At 38.7% G+C, this 15,374-nt stretch overlaps 2 protein-coding genes across 4 annotated transcripts in view; one reads left to right on the forward strand and one right to left on the reverse strand.

The window, feature by feature from the left end:
• The window catches only part of IMMP1L (inner mitochondrial membrane peptidase subunit 1), a 36,534-nt gene extending 32,612 nt beyond the window's left edge, over positions 1-3,922 (reverse strand). The window contains exon 1 of one of the 2 annotated variants that reach the window (XM_056355090.1): positions 3,822-3,922. The gene's annotated coding sequence lies outside the window, so the exon portion shown is untranslated. The remainder of the gene's footprint in view (positions 1-3,821) is intronic. The other variant, XM_056355091.1, reaches the window with a different exon arrangement.
• A 43-nt stretch (positions 3,923-3,965) lies between these two features.
• Positions 3,966-15,374, forward strand: part of ELP4 (elongator acetyltransferase complex subunit 4) — a 149,967-nt gene continuing 138,558 nt past the window's right edge. For both annotated transcript variants that reach the window (XM_056355089.1, XM_056355088.1), the window contains exons 1-2: positions 3,966-4,171; positions 10,036-10,071. In XM_056355089.1, the coding sequence (XP_056211064.1) occupies positions 4,000-4,171; positions 10,036-10,071 (208 nt within the window). In that variant the 5' untranslated portion in view covers positions 3,966-3,999. The remainder of the gene's footprint in view (positions 4,172-10,035; positions 10,072-15,374) is intronic.

Here is a 15,374-nt window from a genome sequence, read left to right on the forward strand (position 1 = left end):
TCTTACCAAGCACTAAATACCTAAAGCACACTTTTAAGCAGCACTGCTATTTTGGCGACACTGGTATTTTCACCAAATCTGTAGGCTAGAGCTTTTGAAGAGAAATGACAGACATACTTGCAGATCAAATTCCAAGCACACTTTTCCCCAGATGTTTTCATTAGTCTTACTCACACACCTCCATTTTTTCCTTCAGGAATTCTCACCTAAGAGCCTCTTAATCCATCTCAGAATCTGCATTTGGCATAGGCAAGTAGTTGGATTGGATCAGCAAGTTTACAGAAAATGGAAAATGCAGAGCTTGATTTCTTCACACTAGAGTTAGGATTTGTAGTTAGAATTGACATAAACACTTAATGGTAATACAGAAGCTGCAAAAAAGTTTATTATTCTACATTAAGGCATCCTGATCAAGATAAAAAGGTTTAAACTTTGCCATTTTACAAGGAGCTGAGTTTGACCATCGTCAGTTGCCATATCTCAGCTGACAAGAAAAAACTTGCTGAGACATTTCCCACTCACTTGCGATCATCTCCATGTTCTTTAGTTCCTCTGCATTTCAGTTCTATCCCTAAAGCAGAAACAGTAAAAATTATCTACCTACTAATGTGTATTTGAGGACAAGGCAGTTTTTGTGTAATACTAACTAGAATTACAATTCCTGCAGCCTTGCTTTCTGTCAAACAAGACCCTACTGAGATCTTTTACAGTGGCTGGAAATTCATCTTTTGGGAAGTGGACACATGAACATAAGCAAGTCTTTAGTATCAAAGAGTGAAAAAGCTATATTGTCCCAAAAAAATAAAACACAGTTGACTTAGACATTTCCATAAAATTAGTTTCTTCTTTATTTGTCTGATATGAAACACAGCTAAAGTCAGATGTTGAAAGTGGTGCTTTCATAAGCACATATTCAGTTGTAAAGCTTTATTGTATTAAATAACATTTTTTTAAAAAATAAATCTTTGAAAAATAGCTTATTTCCACCTGTTCTCTAAGTCAGTAAGACTTTAACAGTACCCATCATAAAATGTGACAGGGGAAAAATGAACAACCAGAACTACTGCAATACTTCTTAACATTCAATCCTTACGCTGAAAAACTATTTGTACTTATCTATATTTTTGTAATACCTGAAACACTCTCCTGTTACAAGTTACAGTGTAAAAGGCAGTTTCTCTCTATTTCAAAGAATGCCAACTCACAAAATTTGTAACAAAAATAACACTTTATTTAAAAATACAGGAAATTCTGAAATAGCTGTGAGGTTCACAGTCAACAAGAGGTAGAAGGTACAACTGCCCCCTCTCCATTGTGTGCATATGCCCTTTTCCTTATTGCATCACCTCAGCAGTATGACACAAAATTAAACTATCAATAAAGTCAATAGATAGTTCCAAGTCAGATTAGTGAGCTGAACCAGCTCAAGAAAGGATCTGACAAGCACCAGTGTTTGTTGGACTGGAAGTAGAAGAGGAAAAGGAAGTGAAGTTTCCTCTTTTAACAACACTGACCTATTATATCAGCTCAGGAGACACTGAGATTTCAACAAACTTGCACTTCATGCAAGACATTCTAAAAATGGTAGGACCACAGCACAAGTATTCCCAATTGCAAAATACTTTTGTTATGTGGGCTCCAAAATGAAAAAGAATTAAAACTACATGTCAGAGAAGTAGGAATGAAAAACAGAAGGAAGAAAGGGCTCAGCCCTGGGTGTATGTTTACACTTATTCTGTAAAGTTAACGCAAATTAGATATTTTATTAAAAAAAAAGCAAGGAAATACTTTGTATTCACTGAAGTAACAAAAGAAAGTTTGCTGCTTGGAATGTGGAAAAAAATAATCACTGAGATGAAGTGCATGCCATATATAATTTGATTTTTTTTCTCCTGATAGGTAAGTGGTGACTTTACCAAAGATACCCTCACCGCATTACAAGCATTCTATTACAAAAGTTCTCCAATAGATGTACTGCAATTTTTAAGTATTACACACATCTGCAAGCACTCATACCTGAAATACTTAGTTATCTGGACTGCAGAATGACAGTACAGTAAGAAACTGAAGAGCTGCTGTGATGTTTTAGAAGTGAAGAACTCTTGTAAGTTTCAGCTTCCTCACTCTACTAGGCTGAAGTTAGGTGGTAGGACCCCACTGACAATAACAGATTCTTGGAACTCTTTCAAAGGAATCGTCAATTACACTTTATGCCTGTATTCTGTTAAAGTCTTCCCTATTCCAAATATTCACAGCTCATTAGTCAGATCCTACAGAAGTGACATTTAATAGGTATATTTCTTGCCATTTTTTAAATGTGTCCTTTGATTTTTTCCTCTAAAGACAAATGCTTCTAACCTTCACTGAACAAGAATCTACATTTGAAATTAAGTATTTATTATTGAATATTTTACAGTTCAGCAGCAAATACAAAACATTAAGACAACCTCTTGATACTCATGATAAAGATCTTAAGCTGTCCACTGCTTAACATGTTAAGAAGTTTGGCCAACAGCAAAATGAATGCTATTTCACCAGCTAGGAGGACATAATACTGAAACTTTATGCTACTGACTATGAATTTGATACGAAGGAAAAACTTTCAGGTTCAGGATTCTTAACACTGTTGCTCTTTCTTGCTGTTCGTATTTAATACAAGGATTATTTTTTCCTCAAAAAAAAAAGACAGGATCAACAACCACAGGTGCTCAAAAACCATGGCTTATGGCAATAGCAAAAATAATTTGTTAAAATTAAAATTGAGAGTGGGGAATTATAACAATTTCTTAGTACATGCTGCTACATGTCTTCAAGTAGCTTGGGATGCACCAGTAGATTAAAAATAAATACTTGTGATAGTGCTATTCTATATGCTTATAGGCATTGCTCTTGAATTCAGAGTACTGTAACATAAAGCATTGATTTACAAAGCAAGCACACTGAAGTTTTTCATTAAGATAACAAACATTTAATGTATTTGCATACAACAAGAACTGAAAAGGAACTGTCAAGTTCAGATATCTCAGCAATTTTTACATACACTCAGTTTAGGCAGTTGTTTGCTACTTTGTAAAAGGCCACAAGCTACAATCTATAAATTGCTACTAAAGAGAAAAAAACGTGCTAACCTTCCAAAATATACAAAATAATCTTCTGTGGTACTAGCAACTGATTAAACAATAAACGCTGATGAAGCCCAGAAATTACATTTCTCATGTAAAGCAACTTTTCCTGCTTACAGCACGGCCCAGAGCCATCATACTGACACAAGACCTTGCTTCCATGTGAAGTCTTGAATTATACATTTATTACAGAACAGGGGCTATTTACAAACAATAGAGAGACTCCAAGCATACGTACAGGCTATGTTACATACAGTTACTTAAATACCGTCAGAAGAAAAAAAAATAAAAAAGAAAAAACGTTTTACAAATACTTTTTCCTCTTGGGCTCACACACAACAAAAGCGTTTCTCGAAGGGGCGATGTTGTCAGTACGGCAGAAACTGGCGAGGTAACGGGGGTGCACGGGCCGGGCAGCCGCTCCCCTCACGGCTCCCAGTGCTTCCAGCCTCACTGACACCTCGGGCATGCGGGGGGGGGGGGGGGGGGGGGGGGGGTGGAGAAAGGGGGCTCCCCCGCCGCGGCACGGCCGGCGCGGCCCAGCCACCGGCACGGCGCTACCCACGCCTCCTCAAGCCGGCCCCACGCCAGGGCGGGCCGAGACGCGGCCTCCCGTCACCGGCCCCGCTCGGCCGCGGCTCCGGGACCCCCCCACCGAAGCGGCACCCCGCGCCCTCCGCCCGGCCCCGCCACACTCACCTGCCTGCTCGCAGCCAGGCGCCCCAGCCTTTCCCCCACCCCTTTAGCTCGGGACGTGGAAACAACGCGTTCTACCATTGGACAGCGCGTTTCCCGTGCCGCTCTCCCATTGGTGGAGAGGAAAGGGTTTGATTCTTCCCGGCGTCCCCTCGCTCCTGTCAAGCGACAGGCAGCCGAGATGGCGGCAGTCCCGGCGGCCGGCGGGGCGGCGCGGGGCCGCGGGGCCACCAGCTTCCAGCGGAAGGCTGCGGCCGGCAGCCGCCTGGCCGCTGTCGCGGGCACTCGGCCCTCCGTTCGCCACGGGCAGCTGCTGCTCTCCAGCGGGCTCCCCTCCCTGGACTGTGTGCTAGGTTGGTGGGGAGCGGGACCTGGGACCCGGGACCCGGTTGCAGCGCCCCCACCCCATCCCCTCCCATCCCCCCACCCAGCCCGACTGCCCTCTCCTTTGCCAGGCCCTGCCTGTCATTTACCTTCAGTCACTCCGCAGCTGCTCCCGCAGGCTTTTCCTTCCTCCTCACAGTTCCTGGGATTGGGGGGAGGATGGGGGGGGAAATGGGAAGGGGCAGAGGGCCCCTTTCCCGCCTTGAGCCCCCTTCCCGCCGCGCTGAGGAGAAGGGAGGCGGCCCAGGCCGGCGCGCCCGCTTGGGAGCCCGCTTGGGAGGGGGTTGCCGTTGACCACTCGTTTACATTGGTTTAAGCCACCTTTCTAGACTGGAAGGCTGCTTTGTAAATTTCCTTAGTAGCACGTGCCTGTCATACTCCCAACTGTCACAGTGAGGGGTCTGAAGTTTTCGGGTTTGAAAGGCATGCTCGCTGAATTAGCTCGTAGTTGAATGTGTTGTACTTCTGGTTCTTCGGTGTGGTAATTTTTAGGATGCCTTTGACCGTAAGACTGGATTCTCAGCGTGTCTTTCCTGTCTTGCTCGCCACAGCTACGTCACTAGAAATGCCCTGTTTAGGTCAGTTATACTGGTGTGATGCTGTTCTTGCTGTCCGTGAATCTGCTTTTGCCTGCTGTCAGTGTCAAGGTACTAGATAGTTCTTTGGACTGATCTCTTGTCACTGTTGCCATGTTGTAATTTATAGCATGAACCAACGCAGTTTACTTGGATTGGGAGCTAGTTCATTTCACTAGTATAAACGACATGTTTCATCTGTATGCACTGAGGCTGCAGGATCCTTTTACTACCTACTGATACAGTTGCAGTACACCTTCAGGATACATAGATGGGACTGCTTCTAGGTGAGGAAGACTTTGTTCATTCATACTTGGAGGAGGACATGAATTATAGGAATATACTGCTTTTCTTTCTAAGGATATTCTATGTAATGATAAATATAAAAATTGTATCCATTTTATAAAGAAGTTTTTGCAGCCTGTGTATCTTAAGGGGAATCACACTTTTGTATCTTGTGTGTGCGTGTGTTTGGTAGGGAACACTTGCACTTTCATCAGGGATTGGCGTCCTTGTGAAGTAAGCTCTTCCTCCTTAAGAGATAAGTATTTAATTAATTGAGTGTAATTTGTGAAGTTATTTAATTGCATAGATACAGGATTTGCATTGAATAGTCCAGTTGTTCTTCATATTCCCTTTTATAAACAGTGGATTTTGCATAGCATGGGTCAGAAGATGTAGACAGCTCCCATGCTGGCAGTCTCCTAAACGTCCAGGCACTTGCTAACATAATTAGCGGTTTGTATGGAAACAGAAAACACTTCTTCCAGTGAACCCAGGATCCCTTCTGAAGTACCTTTTCCTTGTCTTTTAAATATTTAGTAATTTCCTGACCTTAACAAGTTTTATGCGTGAACATCAAGTTCTTCAACCTTAGGAAAAGCAATTTTTGAAAATACTTTTCAGATGTTTTTTGAGTTGTAGTATCTGAAAAACTGGAAAACTCTATTCCTATGTTAAATCTTCAGTAATGTCCTAGCCCTTAAATCACTGATTTCTGGAGGCTGAGTGGGTAGGCCAGGAAAGACTCATGCAAAACATGCCGTGCTACAATAAAATTTCCATTGATACCAGGTATTAGGCATTGATGGAGACAAACCACCCAGCTAGGTGGATATGTACAGAGTCATTGATTTTGGAGGCTGGGAAGGGACCTCAGGATTTATCTACTGCAGCCTGAAAGCAGGCTCAGCACTGAATTCAGAGCTGATTGCTCAGGGCTTTGTCCAGTTGAGTCTTGAAAATCTGCAATGGCAGAGATTTCATAGCTTCTCTGGACAGCCCAGTCCAATGCTTAATTATCTTTGTAGGAAATTTTTTCCTTATATCCACTTGGAACTTTTCCTGTTTCAATTTATGCCTGTTGTTTCTTGCCTTCCCACTATGTGCCTCAGCAAAGAGCTCAGCTGTCTTCTCTGTAGCTTCTCTTAGGTACTGGCCTACTGCTATTAGGTCTTCCTCTCTTCTCCAGGTTAAACAAGCCCAATTCCTTCAGCCATTCCTCTCGGGTCATTTGCCCCATCTCTGTTCCTTTCCATGGGACTCACTTAAGTTTACTTATTTCTTGTACTGAGGGGCCCAAAACTGGGCATTGTATTCCAAATGTGATATAATGAGAGCTGAGTAAAGGGGAGTAGTCACATTCTTTGACCAACTGACTGACCTTCTATTGATGCAGCCCACTATGCTGGTGACTGTAGTACTGTACTTGGTCTCCTTTGTGACCTTTTTGGGTGTGTGTGGAAATGCTTCATAAACGTCTTGCAGAATGCTGTTGATGTGTTTCTTAAAGAACACTGTTACTTTTTTTCTTCCATCTTGCCCACTAACAGTTAAATAATGGACTGTATAAAATATTTAATTTTATTTTCATCAGGGACTGAGAACAATTCTTTTTGTATAAATTCCCAATGGAAGTTACTATAAACTGGTATAGCCTGGTGTCTTTCATAAAGGTCACCAGGCAGTCTTCTAGATCTTTTGCTTTGGGCTTGGATTTAAGTTTGCCTTGTCCAGAAGCTGCAGCCCAGACACACCATTATTCACCAAATATGAAGGTACAGCTTATGAATAAGCATGAGTAAGGGAAAGCGTGGTGTTCTTAGACACAGGTCTAATTAGAAGCTTTTGAAGAGAGGAAAAGGCAGAGGATACATGGAGGAATTTCTTTTACCCTACAGATCCTGGCTGATTTGTTACCTTATTGCTGATAGCTAGCTCTTCTCAATAAATGCAATTCCTTTCAAAAAGAAGTGGTAGGGTAGTGCTGGATTTCAAAGGCAGTGCTACCATTAAGGCACTCTTTACATCTCCAGGCTTTATATTCAAGTTTACTTTCAAGGTTTATAGATTTGGGCACAACTGATTTGTGCCAAAGCAGTTCTCTGTAATGAGCTGTAACTATTGTGTAATATAACCATCACATGCTTGTCATTGAATGTTTTGTTTCAAGCTGCTTGAAGAAAGGTCACAGATACACTTTGGAAACAAGTGACACTCCTCAACTTGAAAAGTTTTGTTGTGTTTCTATCCGTAAGGATTTAAATCTCATTTTTTTTAGGTTGCAATGTAGAAAGTTACAAGTTTTGCTTGTTGTTTACATGTACCACTGCCTTAGATACTTACAAAGAAAAATCAAAATAGCAAAATTGGAAAGAATTACAACTTTGCAGCAGTTTTTTTAGGAAACTTGAAGATTTTACTTCTTCCTTTTAATTTTATTAGCATTCCCGCTACTTTCTCCTGTCATCTGTTTTTTTGCTTAATTTACTATTATCGTTGGTCATTGTTATATGAATATGTAACCATGGTAACTGCAATAGTTTTGCATTCCATCTACTAGAATACACTTGTTCAAACTGTTCATACATCTGATAATGTAAAGCCAATCCTCTGACCTGAGTTTGCCTTTAGTTACCAGGGTATGTGCAGATATGTTACAAATCTGGCTTGTAGAAAGAGACAGTACAATCGATGATCTGAAAATATAGCTTGTGAGAATTTTGACTGCTCTGACATACTGTTTGATAAACAAATTCTTTCTTGTGCAAGCAATTTAAAAGCAGAAGAGACAGTGGTGGCTACAAGTGAGCTTGTATTTTAAGTATTTTAAGTATTTATTGCCTTATGGCTGTTTTGATCATATTTTCTATGTCAAGCTATGATTTGGTAAAATCTCATAATTTTAAGCTTTTTTTCTATGTGTTGTATAGAACATGCTAGTTTTAAATAACTGTTTTCAGTATCCCGTGCATTCTGTCTCCCTGAACAATTGCAGTGTTCACTGGAAGCATACTTTGTATCAACCATCAGTATTATTTCTGATTTTGGTCTTTTTTTCTCCTTTCCTCCATAATACATCTTTTGGATTCATTTGCGTTTATCTCCCAAACAAATAAAATGAAACAAAGGCTGGTAAATTAGAACATGTGGGTTTCATGAGTGATTCTACATTTCTGCTAAACAGCCCTTATAGTTGGGGTTTTTTTTAATATCTAGGAAATGCTTGATTATTTGATAAGCATGCTGTAAATATTGAGGCATTTGTACCTCATGACTCAGGAGCATAGCTTAAAAAATGTGTGATGTGTTGAATTATAACTATGAAATTAGTAGCTGACTAAACATTTACACTGTGATGTGCTGCTCAAATTGGGTACATCATGACACGATGACAAAGTGATTCTGTTGTGGTTTTAATTCAGGTGTAATTAAGAAACAATGTTAGCACTTTTTGGCCTATGGGAGAGAAATTTGCTTTTTCTCTTCCTTCTTGGTATGTATCGACATTACAGATGCTACAGACATTTGTAGTCCCACCAGCATCACCAAAGATTAAGAAGTTGATCCAATCCCTATTGGAATCAATTTGAAATGAAGTTTAATGAGGTCTTAAATTGATAGACTGAGTTATCCTGTTCACTAAAGTAATTTGGCATGCAGTCCAGAATTTACTTCTGTTATCAAGAACTTTGGATATTGTGCTGATGTGATTCAGTTTGCTCCTAACTCACTTTTAAAGCAGTATGTAATTACAGAAGACATACTGAATCTTACTTCATGCAAAACACTGCAATAGGCTAGTTACATATGTCCATCTGAACACTTCCAGAAATTTTTGGCTTTCCTGCCACAGTCTTATATGATTGTTCAACAAAATATTTGTAGTCTGATTTCAAGTTATTCCACTATTTTCAGTTTTGGAATTCAGATTACAAACCAGTTTGCTCTCTACCTAAAATAAAATATGAAATCGTCTTTACTGTCTCTGTAAAAATTCCTTGGGGCAACCATTTAAACCACTGTTACATAATTATGTTTGTTGTCTCTTCTAGGATGAAAGAAAGCAGTCAGGATGGGAGTTCATAGATTTTATTTTTTTTTTCTGGTCCTCCACACTGTTGAGGTCAATGGGATAAGATTCTATGTAACAAAACTTATTGGGAGTATTCTCTTCTGTCTATTATTCAGTCAGTCATCTTGATTGGAACATAAGCATTGACTATAATTGTTTAAGCAAAAAGAAAGAAAAATAATAGGGGCCATGTATAAATCTGTCAAAATGTATTTTTATTTTTGAACAAATATTTCAATCAACTGCATTCATAGAGTTGGTGTTATGTCCAAGACATACTATAAAATACTTAAGTAGTTTGGGTTTTTTTTTTTCAGTTGTGTGTTATGATGTTTATGATCTGTCAGTCCAGGTTTCATTGGGTGAAATCCTACCTGTCTTATTGCCGTGTCTGTTTTCAGTAATAAGATAAAAAACAGTGAAACCAGGATTTTGACTCATTGACTTGGGTGGTAATTTGCTGGCCTCTTAGTAGGTCACTTTATATACATTGTTCTTGGTCCAAGGCAATATCACTTGGTAATGATTAATACGGATTTAATTTGGAGAATGTTTACTCACTTGAGTCATCTAAGTAAAAATTCACTGGCTCAGACCATACATCATTACGGTAGTACTTGAGCGTAGTTGCGTAGAGCTCTGCAGGGTCTTTTTACCACAATGATGATAGTACAGTATATTGTGAAAGTAATTGTAATGTGTAATATATAATTACATGTAATGTGTAATTATTTCATAATAGAGAATTGTAGGAAGTATTGCAAAGGTAATTAAAATGTTGTTCACTTTTATATTTTTAAATTCCCCGTTATCACCTTTCTTTGACTTATAAACTAAGAAAACTTAATTGTTCTCTAACATAGTATTAAAATGTACTTTATTCTTCATTTTGTTTTGTATCCAGGTGGAGGCGTAGCTGTTGGAACCCTTCTTCTTATTGGTTAGTATAGAATATATAGATACTTAAAGCTCTAATATGATATATTTTGCTAATATTCATGTATTTATCAAATAACCTGTCTTTTCATTGTTTTTTAAACTCAGACTTTAAGGAAGTATAACTTTTAGGCCCTTTCACTTTGAGTAGCCTTCAGAGTGTGGACTATTGTCTATTTCAAGAATTACTGGAGCTGGATCAAAACCTTATGTTTTAGACAGGTTTGAGTCCCCAAGAAGAATACCATAGAATTCTGTTTGAAAGCAGGGCATTTAGCAAATTTCAGGGATTTTAAAGAAAATTTTCAAATTATTTTAGATTTATCAAACTGATTTCTTTTAAGATTCAGACTGTTTATCATCACAATGATGTTTCTTTTTAAATTTGGCTTTATGAGGAAGGCGTAAAATATAGACTCTTAATCTTTTGGTTGCCAAAATCAACTAAGAGAAAGCTGATGGAAGCCTGCTTCTGTCAGGATGTGGATGAGGCATGCTGACATGATTAAATAGTTACAGCAGAATTCCCTTTGCAGACTACATTGAAACTGGCTGGTACCATGTCTCCATTGCAGCTGAGATGCCCAGCTTTCCTCTCTATTTCAAGTGTAGCAAAGGGGAAGAGAACTATTGTACACATGCATCTTCTCTTCATACCCTTCAGGGTATGTACTGAACTTGGAGACAAGAAACATTTCCCAGACATCTCAGTTTAAGCATGGCAGCCAAAATCTCAATTGTGAGGGAAGAGTAACTTCTTTTAAGTTAGTCTTGTAAGTGCTTACAGTTTTAGCACATAAGTAAAATTACGTATGTGTTATAAAAAATAACGCATAAATTGTTATTGCAGAAGAGAGACTGAAGGAGATACAATCTGATTTGTCACATCAGTTCATCAATCTTGAGCTTCTAAGAATAAAAAACTAGTTCAAAATTATGCAAGGGCTGAATGGTGATAGAAATGTGACTCTTTTTCCTATTTTAATTGTTTATCAGATTAGTGGTTCTTATGAGAAACTTTCAAGCTTGTTACTTTCCTAGCAAAAAGAACTGATACTACAGGAAAAGAATGAAATGTTTTTAGAGAAACACCTGTAATTATGTGGAAAACATCTCTATCTGTAATCTGGGTTCACATCTTAAATAGTATAACAATTTGAATGCTACTTTTTGATACCAAGTTGCTGGAACAGAGAACTAGAAACCTAGGGACAACAGATCTAGCTCTTAGCTTTCCAGTCACTGCAATTTCTCTAACTGTTGGTGTCTAGAAGGTTGTGTGATTGTTTTCTCCCACTGAATAAGAGGTAAACTACGTCAATTTCCTTATTTGTAGGAGTTACGAAAACATGTATCACATTGAAAAGCTACTTCTTGTACAACAAGCAATGTCTGAGTGCCTACATATTAAGTGTTAAAAAACCTGCTTTAAAGCCTTAAAATTAATCCATTATTCTAAGTTAAAACAGTGGGTTACGGGACGATAACGGTCAATATATTTGAAACTGGGAGATAAAATCTGGAAGATAAAAGTAAAAAAGGCATTATTACAGATTAAAAAAACAGTTTCTTATTGCAAAAGATTGAAACTGTAGTAAGGCACCGTTTTGGCTAAATCCTGAGCTTTTGAATGCCTCACAGATTGTTAAGGATCAGTGCAAAGTTGTAAAATGGGAGTGTAGAGACAAAATCTGAAAAACTCAGGTACAAGGTAAGATACAACTAGCAAGAATTATCAAGAGTAATATAGATTTTTCTTAAGTACCTCAGTAGTTGAGAAGCCCAAGAGAAGGGCTGGCTGGTTACTTCACAAAGTGGAAAAGTTAATCATAGCTCATGTTGTGAAAGGGGAAAATTTAAGAATTTTTGTGTGAACTTTCCCCCAGAAGGAGCGCGCTGAAATCTCATGACTGTTGTAATTGAGAACAGTGACTAGATTTCAGCTTTGCCTGGGAAAAAAAGCAGACTAGTATATGCCTGGGTGATTTGGGTGATTTCAAATAGATTGTGCCTGCAGAGTATTTTAAGAGCTTGCTGATGAAGTGTTAGGACTACTACTGTTTATGGCAAATGCTAGGAGACTGTGAAGGAAAGAACTGGAATATTAGAAAATACAAATACAGTTTCTATTGAATACTGTTGGAGGAGTCACTGAATTGCGGGCATTGAACTATAGTTCAAAAGAAAACAAGGAATGTGGTGGGTGACCTTGGCTGGGCACCAGGTGCCCACCGAGCTGCTCCATCACTCCTCCTCAGCTGGACAGGGGAGAGAAAATATCACAAAAGGCTTGTGAATCGAAATAAGGACAGGGAGAGATCACTCAGCAATTACTGTCACAAGCACAACAGACTCGGCTCAGGGAAATTAATTTAATTTATTGCCAATCAAATCAGACGGGATAATAAAAAATAAAACCAAAATTTAAAACACCTTCCCCCCACCCCTCCCTTCTTCCCCGGCACAACTTCACTCCCAATTTCTCTCCCTTCTTCCCCCTGAGCAATGCAGGGGTACACGGAATGGGGCTGCAGTCAGTTCATCGTGCTCTGTCTCTGCTGCTCCTTCCTCCTCAGGGGGAAGGCTCCTCACACTCTTCCCCAGCTCCAGCATGGGGTCCCTCCCATGGGAGACAGTCCTCCATGAACTTCTCTAATGTGGGTCCTTCTCATGGGCTGCTTCATTAATTGCTCCAGCATGCGTCCCTTCTGCAGGGTGCAGAAATCTTAGAAAATCTTGACTTTTACATAAAGCGTGTAAATTGGTGTATGTTGTGGTGCAAACTAATTAATTTGAATAGCTGCCTGCCAGAAAAAATAACTGACATTACCTAATTCCATATAGGCCACCATTTGTGTAATGACTACCATTTAAGTTCAGACTTTTTGAGAAAACTGAATTGATACAGCAGTTCACTGTTGCTGAAAGAAGTTGTCAAAATCCTTCTCCCCATTCTTGGCTGTGCAGTCTTGTCCCTTGAGCTGGCACTAGTGCTTTTCAACTCTCAGCTCTCCCAAGTTGATGGAAAACTCACCCAGTTAGGGTGAAGACTTTTCTGTCTGTTTAGTGACCTGATTCATCTCACTGACATGTGAGAGGAGGACTGAACAGTAAGGACTGGGAGAGAAAGTAGATGGCCTTTTTCAAGGCAGAAAGTGCCAGTTAAGCTTAATTTCTGTGAATTCAGGAAGAATGATAGATGTTTTATCTCTTACTTTTCTCACTCACTTTGAGAAGTACTGCAGTCTTCTCAAATTCAGGACTGAAACCGTCAGGACAAATGAAGAAGAAACAAAAATGTTAGAACCTATCATATTTTACACAGATCAGAGATTAGGAAACTAGATTAATTTTGTTTTGTCTTCCCATTCATTGCCCCTTCTAGTAGATGGACTGGTGGCATCAAAGAAAACTACTAGCTGGAAATTGTCATTAAACAAAAGAAAGTTGTCCTTCAGACTGTATGCAATTAGGAGGTGGAATACTTCACCATAGAGTGTTGTGGATGTAAAATAAACCCCATAGTCTCACTGGAGACTGGGCAGCTTGATTAAAGAGAAAGCCATTTGCATTACTAGGGTAGTGGATACCACATTGGCTAAGGAATTCCTTGAGCTACAAGTGGTGGAAGGCTGAGCGAATGCTTGGGTAAAGCATCACGTTTGCTTGTTCAGTTCTTATTACCTCTTCCTAAACATCTGCTTTTGGCTACTGTTAAGTATATGGTTAGCTATCCGTTTGACCTGACCTTAATGGCACCAGATGAAGCGAGTACAAAGGCACTGAGCTTTGTGTTCTGATGAAAGATATGGCAAGACTCAATGATTTGAAAATTATAGGATTTTTACCTGAATTTTTATTTCCCCTCTCCTGAGTGTATAGCTGGCAATAATCAGTGGTGGGTTTTCATGTACTTATCCCCTATGTTCATTGTTTATTTGTGATCTGATATTAAACTTAGCTTCACAGAAACATAATGGAGAATCTCTTTTAGATTTGTAACCTAGTATTTTTTCCCAAATATGACTTACTATATATTATTTTGAAACATATAATTATATACAAAAAGTCTTAAAGTAGGAACTGTATTCATGACTCATTAATCTAAACATTTTTAGACTAATTTCTAAAGTCGGTGCAGGTAGAATTGTAACTGCATTGTTAGAATATCCTGTCAGTATACAAAAAAATTCTGTCATGAGATTAGTCTAGGCAAGGTTCATATACAGGATTGAAGCTGTCAGTGATAAACCTCCTAGGAAGATCTTTCTGCATTGTACTCCAAGTGTTATAAAAAGGTTAAATTCTTCCCCCTTCAACATTCTCTAAGGCAAGAATAAATTGCATTACTTTTAGCTTACTTCCCTTTGCAAATTAAATGCTCATCTTCATTATTTGACACATTATCTTGGTTAATTTAACCAAATAATAGTAGAATCAGGATATTAAAAATTAAAATATTTATTTTAAGTGTTGTGTTCTAAAAATGTAGTAATGGCACAGGTTAATTGATAAGACTGTAAAATATTGTTTGAAATATAAGTGCATATTTTTTTTAACTTAATTCATAATAAAAAGCATGATTTTCAGTTAAACTTAATTCTATAATATATTCTTCTGGCAGTGGTTTATTTATATGAGAATTAGAGAATTAGAGTTGAGGCACACAGTAGTCTCATGCGAGATCATAGCTAGCAGAGGAACTTGAAACTTCATGAATTTTGTTCATGTAGCAAGAATGTTTGGGATTTTAACTACTATAGATCTTACTGTAGTGGATTTACAAGAAGTGGTAAAGCACGCAGCCTTGCAAGACAGGAAATTTGAACACTATCAAAACAATTTGTTCAGTATGAATGTGAGACCACTTGTTTGTTGTTTCATCTTAAACTGCTCCAGATTAGCTTTCTAGAAGAATCTCCCTTTTCAAAACAAACAAATAGTATAGCTGTTGATTAAGCATACTCCTTCCCCCCTCACCTCTTGGATGTACTTCAACTCATCGTATGCCTGTTTTGCCAGCTTCAGGAAGAGTTTCCAGGAAGGTGTTGTTTTGTTTTTTAAATATATGCCTTGTTTGTATAACACATTCTACATGGAGAGGTAACAGCACATTCAAATACGTCTGTCACGGGTACCCTGTAAGAACCTATTCTTACATGCCTTTAAGATGCTCTAGTTTTGACAAGGTCATTGACAGCTAAATGTTTTAAAGATTATCAGTAGGAGGGGTTTTGTTGGTGCTGAGGTCAATTATTAAAAGTTAAAGTTGTCTGCTTAAAAGCAGGTCTATACTTGTATATTCTA

Source organism: Falco biarmicus, chromosome 10, assembly GCF_023638135.1.
Source record: "Falco biarmicus isolate bFalBia1 chromosome 10, bFalBia1.pri, whole genome shotgun sequence".
Lineage (NCBI taxonomy): Eukaryota > Metazoa > Chordata > Aves > Falconiformes > Falconidae > Falco > Falco biarmicus.